This window comes from Macadamia integrifolia, chromosome 6 (genome assembly GCF_013358625.1).
Source record: "Macadamia integrifolia cultivar HAES 741 chromosome 6, SCU_Mint_v3, whole genome shotgun sequence".
In the NCBI taxonomy this organism is placed as follows: domain Eukaryota; kingdom Viridiplantae; phylum Streptophyta; class Magnoliopsida; order Proteales; family Proteaceae; genus Macadamia; species Macadamia integrifolia.
Genome location: NC_056562.1, coordinates 14,731,032 through 14,738,120, shown reverse-complemented (window position 1 = coordinate 14,738,120; position 7,089 = coordinate 14,731,032). Strand labels below are relative to the sequence as shown.

Below are 7,089 nucleotides of genomic sequence, written 5' to 3'. Positions count from 1 at the left end.
AAATCTTTCTCCACGGTTGGTGGTCAACGTTCCTCCACTTGTGTTGTCTTTTTCTTTGGTTTTGTCCTCTGCAAGGTGGAATCTGCAATTTCCATGTACTTGCTTATGAAAGGACAAGAACAGCGGTTTTTACATAGTAGTGAAGTAAATGAGCTTTCTGTCAAAAAAAAAAAAAAAAATTGGTAAATGAGCTAGTACCCATAAGAGATCATGGAACCAAGTGTCAGTCTCTCTAGACCCGAAAAGAATAAGGAGTCCACCCTTTTTCTATTCATTTGAGTTCCTTTACCCATGTATGTGGGGGCTAAGAATGAATATATCATTAATCTTTCTAGATTTTGCAATGGCAGAAACCTCATACACTGAGTATGTCTTTCAGAGATATCAATCTTCAGCAGAGAAAAGATTTCTCTACTCAAACAGTGAAGCAAAACTTAATATTTTTTCTTTTATTACCAACAAATATGATTAATCGTTTAGGTTTTGAACTAGTTACATGAGATCGCATAAAATAGAGGAGGATAGAATAATAAATCACATTTATGATCTGTCATATGTGTTTTGAATGTGACCGCCTAGATAAAATTTTCCATAATCACCTCTATTTAACAGATTTCTGATGTTGGACAGTAGCCCATGTGAGACACGTTGAGATCTAGATAGGTTGTTGTAGTGGGCTTGAAATGCATAAATTAAATTTCTTTCCTTATCTCCTCCTACCAACCAAGGAAGCACCATTGATGGATCAACACCATTTCACTATTTTATTCCTTTGCCCTATTCAAAAGCAAAGAAACGTCCCATCACCTCCAATTTTTGCTTTGCTTGTCCTAACCTGAAGGCACTAATTACTACTAAGACTAAAAATAACAAAGGAATAACTTCTGCAAACCTAAACTATATGGGTTGATGTTTTGGCTTCATTGATAAAATGATCACTCTTATAAAATTGAAATCAAAACTAATTTGATGGTTCCTTTCCAAGCAGAAAGATTAACAGAAATTATTTACTGTACACTAAAATTTCAATTTGCATTAAATATTCATAAACTCATTAGAGTAAGTCTCACCGACTCTATTACACAACTTTAGAAAAAGGAGAAAAAGAATCTTGAGTCTTGATTCCTGAATACAAATTACAATACCTTAAGATCTTTATAATTCTCAAAACCCAAAAACCCAACTGGACCAGAAAGGCCAAATATTTATTATCTGTTGGGTCAGTATATAAGAGATGGCCAAGGGTAAGGGATGATGATGAACCTACTGGGTTTTTCTTGTTCTTGTTCTTGTTCTTGTTCTTCATCAGAACTGGAGCCTACTGGGTTCAGACTTAGTCATTCGGGTAGATCCATAAGGCTCATCATTGTCGATCCTCTTATTGTTCCTGAACGCAGCAATTCCAATTATATAGAAGATGACAAGTAGTATGAGAACCACAATGTTGATTATAGAGACCTTCCTCCAGCTCTTCTTGACACTAGCTAGAACCCCTGCCTTGCATGAATCACAGGCGTAGCACAGCTGTGTCTGGTCGTTGCTCCACCTGCTGCAGTCAATGTCGCTCACCGTTCCTGCTACCTGACTCCAGTCCGTCTCGTTTATGTAGGTATACCCACACGCCGTAGGTGGCTTACAACACCCAGACTACAACAAACAATAACAACTAACAATAAGGATATTTTCCTTATAAGCATACATGCTTCGCTCTGATACCACTTGCTAAGATTTAGGTAAAATTTTAAAAGCGACACATTGAAATTGCCTACTGGGTTGCAAGAACTTTCTAACAAATGAAATCCTTAAAGGGTATTCACATCTGATGTGATATTAGGAAACCCAACAAAAAATTGAAGAAAAAAAAAATATATATATATATATATATTTTTCACTAATCACATAGGATCGATGATGAAAATGAAACTACAGAAAAGAATACTTGGAAAACAGTTTTTGAATAAATAGTTTACTTACTTGGATAGGGTTGAGGCTTCGGAGGTAGAACATGTCAGCAGTCTCAGACTTGCCCAACTTGGAGCAGACATGGGAGTCTCTAACACATGAGCTGATCTTGGACCAGTAGGTATTCTGCTCAACCCGGTCTTTGAGCCAACCGGAGTAATCAGAGAGGTAGTAGTCGAGGTAGGAGCGGTTCGGGACTGTTCGGCCGGAGCCTTTATCGGTGACGGCATAAGCAAAGATGATGAAGACGATGAGGGCGGCGATGATGAAGAACATGGTGAAGAGGTAAAGCCAGAGAAGGAAGGTGTTACGGTAACAAGCGCCGGCAAAACCAGCGAGAGAGACAACCATGATGGAGACGCCGATGATGATAAGAGGCCATTGAAGGAACCTTAGGCAGTCGGTGGTGTTGGCTTTGCTGCTCAGCCATATCCCTCCGCCCAGAATTGGAATAGATAGTAGGAACGTCAAGAAATTTACAACTCCGACCAAGCTGTTGCTGAACCTCATCTCCTCTCTTTCTCTCGCTCTACTTTCTTGCTAAGTAGGCTAGGCTACTCTTGTGTGATGGCCGCTCTCTTTCTCTTGAGCAGATTTTTTTTTCCCCTTTTGTTGTGGGTTTTTACTCTTTTATATGAAATGAGTCAAATGATAATGATGATGATGGCCATGGCATGGAGGCATCAGCCATAGATGGTGATTGGTCCATGGGCCATGGTTCGCGCGACCCACGTGAGGGACAGTATTGGGAATAATTTTTTTTTATCATTTGAATAAAACGTTCATTCTGATTACATGTGGGGGTTGCGGCGGTATGGTGAGCATCGGATGGTCAAGAACATTTGGACATATATTCAGAGGTTCTCTCGATCATTCGATACATTATCGCACTCACTGCAGAGGATTTTCACCTGTATAGACTTGGGCGTCATTTTTCCAATTCAAGGGTGTCAATGGGTCAGTTTTTAGACCGCTGCGAGAATGAGTGAATCTAAAACATGATCCAATAATGGTGCACCTATTTTGAATCAATTTTCTTACCAAAAAACTATTAATTTGTTTTAATTTTTATTAAATTATATAATTTTTGATAACTTTTTTTTCGTTTGATTATTGTCTTTCGGTTTTGGAGTGATTTAGATTGGTTTCAATCTCATTAAATAGTAGTTTAAAACATGATCCAATAAGCTTAAATTGGTTTTAATCAGCTTGGTTTGACCGTATTAATTATAAGTCTATTCCAACAATATTGGAGGGGTGTCAATCTTGGTTCAAGTTCATCAATTTCAATGTGAGAATGATTGAATAGTAAGACAAATCAATAAAGGAAAATGCGCTTCAGTTCAATTTGGATTTTGGTTTACCATGCAAATATATACATAAGGGCAAGAAAATCCTATTTGTTTGCATAGCCATTGTGTCATCACATAGGCCAATGGAAGATTGTACAGAGGCATCTAAGTAGGGATAATATTGTCTTTTTATGTTTGGCCATGTTTGGGTGTAGAGACGTGCAAATGGACAGGATATGCAATCTTCAATTGCACACGGCTGAGTAATGGAAGATTACAAGTAACCAAGCAAGTGAGAATGAATTTCATATGTGGGACCCGTGTAGAAAGAAGCTGTTAATCATGGACCCACCACTATCCACGTGGCATATTTTGATATGTCTTTATAAATATTATTAGATTTTAATTCTCTCCCAAGTCCCAAGTTGCCTAGTATGAAGGTTGACAAATTTTTTTTTTTTTTTTTTGGTAAGGGTCTGAAGCTTGACAAGTTAGATAAAGAAAAGAAGAGGAGAGATGAATCGATAAGCTACAAAGGTTGGTGGCGTGTCTTTGTCGCAGAAGGACCAAAATAAAAGGCCCAATCTAATTACCAAAAAGCCCAACCGTGGGGAGCAAGATTTGAATTGAATGGCTTTACTGTCAATTTCAATGAGCAAGATTTTTAATTGAATACTGTCAATTTTAATAATAAAAAGAAAAAATATTTTGAACGATTTTGTCCCAACGAAAGCCAATCCATCCATGCCAGATCAGATACAACTGATACCAAGATATGGAATTGACCATATATCCAATTTAATATCAATATCTAAAACCATGGTGAGCCGAGTGAGAGGGAATGAACATGAATCTGGAGGGACCCATCATATGAAGGAACAAACACTCCACCGTTTGATGTCGATTGCAAAAGATCATAAAAGAGATTCCTCTTCTTCTGTTCTCCTCTATTCTATATAGATACATTATTCTCTCCAATCATAAATACTACTCTATCCATATCTAACCTAGGCTTTTGCATTTTTAAAAAAATATAATTTAAAATTAAGAGAACACTAATCAGTTACGTGGCTGGTGTAGTACCACATGGGTCAATAGGAGAGCAGATGAAGACATTGACCACGTGGAGGTAGGATAATATTTTTGTGCATCCTATGTCGGTCAATTAATATTCCTTTGCTTTCATATATATTTCGATATTTCTCTTCACACTTATAATGATAGGAAAATAAAAAGACGTTGAATCTTCACATGTACATCCAAGTAAATTTAATACAGTCAATTCAATCTCAGTTCCTTTCCCGCTTCACCCTTGGTGGAGGCCATTCTCTTTCACGCGTACGTCTCAATTCTTTTCTCTCAGTTATTTAATATTCTCCTCTTTGCCTTTGGAGAGAAACGTAGGCCAAGAAAAAATAGAATATTAACTAACTGAGGAAGGCAACTTTTTCTGCTCCTTGGAAGGTAAGGACTAAGGAGAGCCAAGGGCCCTCGGCCATCATCATCAATCATGTTTCCTTCCTATAGTAGTATTGCCTTTCGGTTTGTGATTCCTTCTACCCCACCCCGCACATTCTTTATATATCCCAATTTTTTTAAGTATGGATAATACTTTTAAAACGCGGATTGGCCGATTTGGATCCAGCCGATTCTGATAAGATTCGATCAATTCCAAACGAATCTGACCGATTTGAATTAAAACGATACTGATCCGATTCGATTTGTTGATTCAGATTTTTTCATAACCTGGTATATATGGAATAACGTATATCAATATTTAGGACTTCAACAACCAACCTTTTCCTTCCACAACCAGTTATTTCTTACCATAGTTTTTACAATTTCCAAACCACTTGTACCGGACCATCAACAAGTTGACCCAAAGACCAATCAGTGCTCACATGCTAGGCTAGCTCTAACATCTTGTTCACATCTTAGTCCTCAGAACATGTAGCCTCCTTGAATAAGTGTCCTTTCCTAGGTACTCTCATTTTTCCAATGTTATCTTGCCCCTATGCTTCAAGTAATATTGCCACTATTAGGGTTATAAAACATGTTAAATTTGTCATCGTATGGGGTGCGAGGGCGTAGTCTTTACAATATGATTCAGTGCAATTGATTGCGATTCAATGGATTAACTCGCAATTTGAAGGAGTATATAATATACTATTATAGCAGAAAGAATTGCAGCGAGCATAGCAAAAGTGGCCAAGCCAAACCCTTATATCGTAGAGGCTCCGATATCAATGAAGGCAGGTACTCCGATATCAATAAAGCCAGGCCGTTCCGATGGGGTGCACCTCCAACGCAGGAGAAGCACAAGCTGAGCTTACCGAAACGAAGAAGACGATTGCGTGGGAGAGTGTTCACTTTGGAACGAAACTCAACCTGCTGTCACCGTGACAGCCAGTAGTAGACTGAATGGCATAGCATCTTCAACGGTCGCGATTTTCAATTTATAAATCAACGGCTGAGGTTAAAATGTAGCGTTCCGATCAATGAATTCATGCATACTCACATGTTATATGACGAATCGGGCATCGGCCACCCCAGATTTCAATTATAATTCCAAACTCTTGAACCCTAGTTTCGCCCTAGCCAATAAGGTCAGGGTTTTAGTGCATGGTACGATACCGGTACGAATTGGCTAAGGTATACTGATACACCGATACGATATCAATTAAATATAAACCAACACTGATACAGATCGATTGATCGATGATCCAAATACCTAAAAAACATGCTGATAGATAGCTCATACGCGTGTCCATATTTCTCCACACGTGGACTCATCAACCTTCCCAAGACCCGACGCTTGTTGTGTTCCTCATTCTACTCTCTCTCTCTCTCTTTTTTTCCTAATTATAGGCTAGCAAAGCTACTTCTTCCTTCTCCATCTTTACTTCTTAAGCGACCCCCCCCCCCAGAGAGAGAGAGAGAGAGAGAGAGAGAGAGAGAGAGAATGGGGTCGGAGACATTCTTAGAGGTGATACTGGCCATTTTGCTACCACCCGTTGGGGTTTTCCTTCATTATGGCTGTGTGGTATGTATCTAACTTTCATCTTAATTCTTCCCTTCTTCCCTTCTTCCGCATCTGATGATGAAGAAAGTTGTTGGATGGTGGTTGTTGCAGGTTGAGTTCTGGATCGATTTGTTGCTGACAATACTGGGCTACATCCCTGGAATTATATACGCCCTCTACGTCCTCGTTGGATAAGTTTCTGTAGGTGTAGGCAATTACTTTCATTTCCTTACACTCACCCTATTTTAAAATTTCGGATAGGGGACTGAGTGATTATAAGGTGAAGGGGAATGATAGTAATTGACCCTATCACTATCACGCGTCACTCCTCCTCGGGACGACTTGTACAAATCTGGATTTTTTTTTTTTTAAATTTAATTAAGTAGGTAGATGAAGATAAGATGCATGTTTAGTCTATTATAACTATGATCTTTTGCTTTTAAATGTGTGGATGCGTTGATTATTACAGGATTGATGCATAATTAGAAGGCTATTGAGGGATATATATATATATATATATATAACTTAATCTGTCTTCAGGAAAGCGTATATCATCGTCAAAATTAGAATAAATCAAATGAGGGCATTTTTAAGACCATAGATGTTAACCGTAGTAACAATGCACTCTCTTATTGCGTGTTCAAATTTACCTAGGGAGCCCAATTTTTGTTGGAATTATTTATTTAAATTTTAAGAATATTTAGAAATTTAATCAACCATTTAACTATTGCATAAAAGATATAGACATAGTTAAATTCTAGTAGTTTGTTAGTTCAATGCTCCATTTGCTAGTCTCATGGATAATTTTATTGA

General features: G+C 38.0%; 2 protein-coding genes across 2 annotated transcripts; one reads left to right on the top strand and one right to left on the bottom strand.

The window, feature by feature from the left end:
- Positions 1 to 1,006: 1,006 nt before the first annotated feature.
- LOC122081410 (tetraspanin-3-like) lies at positions 1,007 to 2,571 on the bottom strand. Its single transcript, XM_042648530.1, has 2 exons — positions 1,975 to 2,571; positions 1,007 to 1,647 (listed from the first exon to the last, which is right to left on the bottom strand). The coding sequence occupies exons 1-2, from the start codon at positions 2,470 to 2,472 to the stop codon at positions 1,306 to 1,308; spliced, it is 840 nt and encodes a 279-aa protein (XP_042504464.1). The 5' UTR covers positions 2,473 to 2,571; the 3' UTR covers positions 1,007 to 1,305.
- Positions 2,572 to 6,168: 3,597 nt separating this feature from the next.
- LOC122081505 (low temperature-induced protein lt101.2-like) lies at positions 6,169 to 6,811 on the top strand. The gene is made up of 2 exons (XM_042648653.1): positions 6,169 to 6,297; positions 6,388 to 6,811. Exons 1-2 carry the CDS (start codon positions 6,217 to 6,219, stop codon positions 6,469 to 6,471), a joined length of 165 nt encoding a protein of 54 aa, XP_042504587.1. The 5' UTR covers positions 6,169 to 6,216; the 3' UTR covers positions 6,472 to 6,811.
- Positions 6,812 to 7,089: the final 278 nt, after the last annotated feature.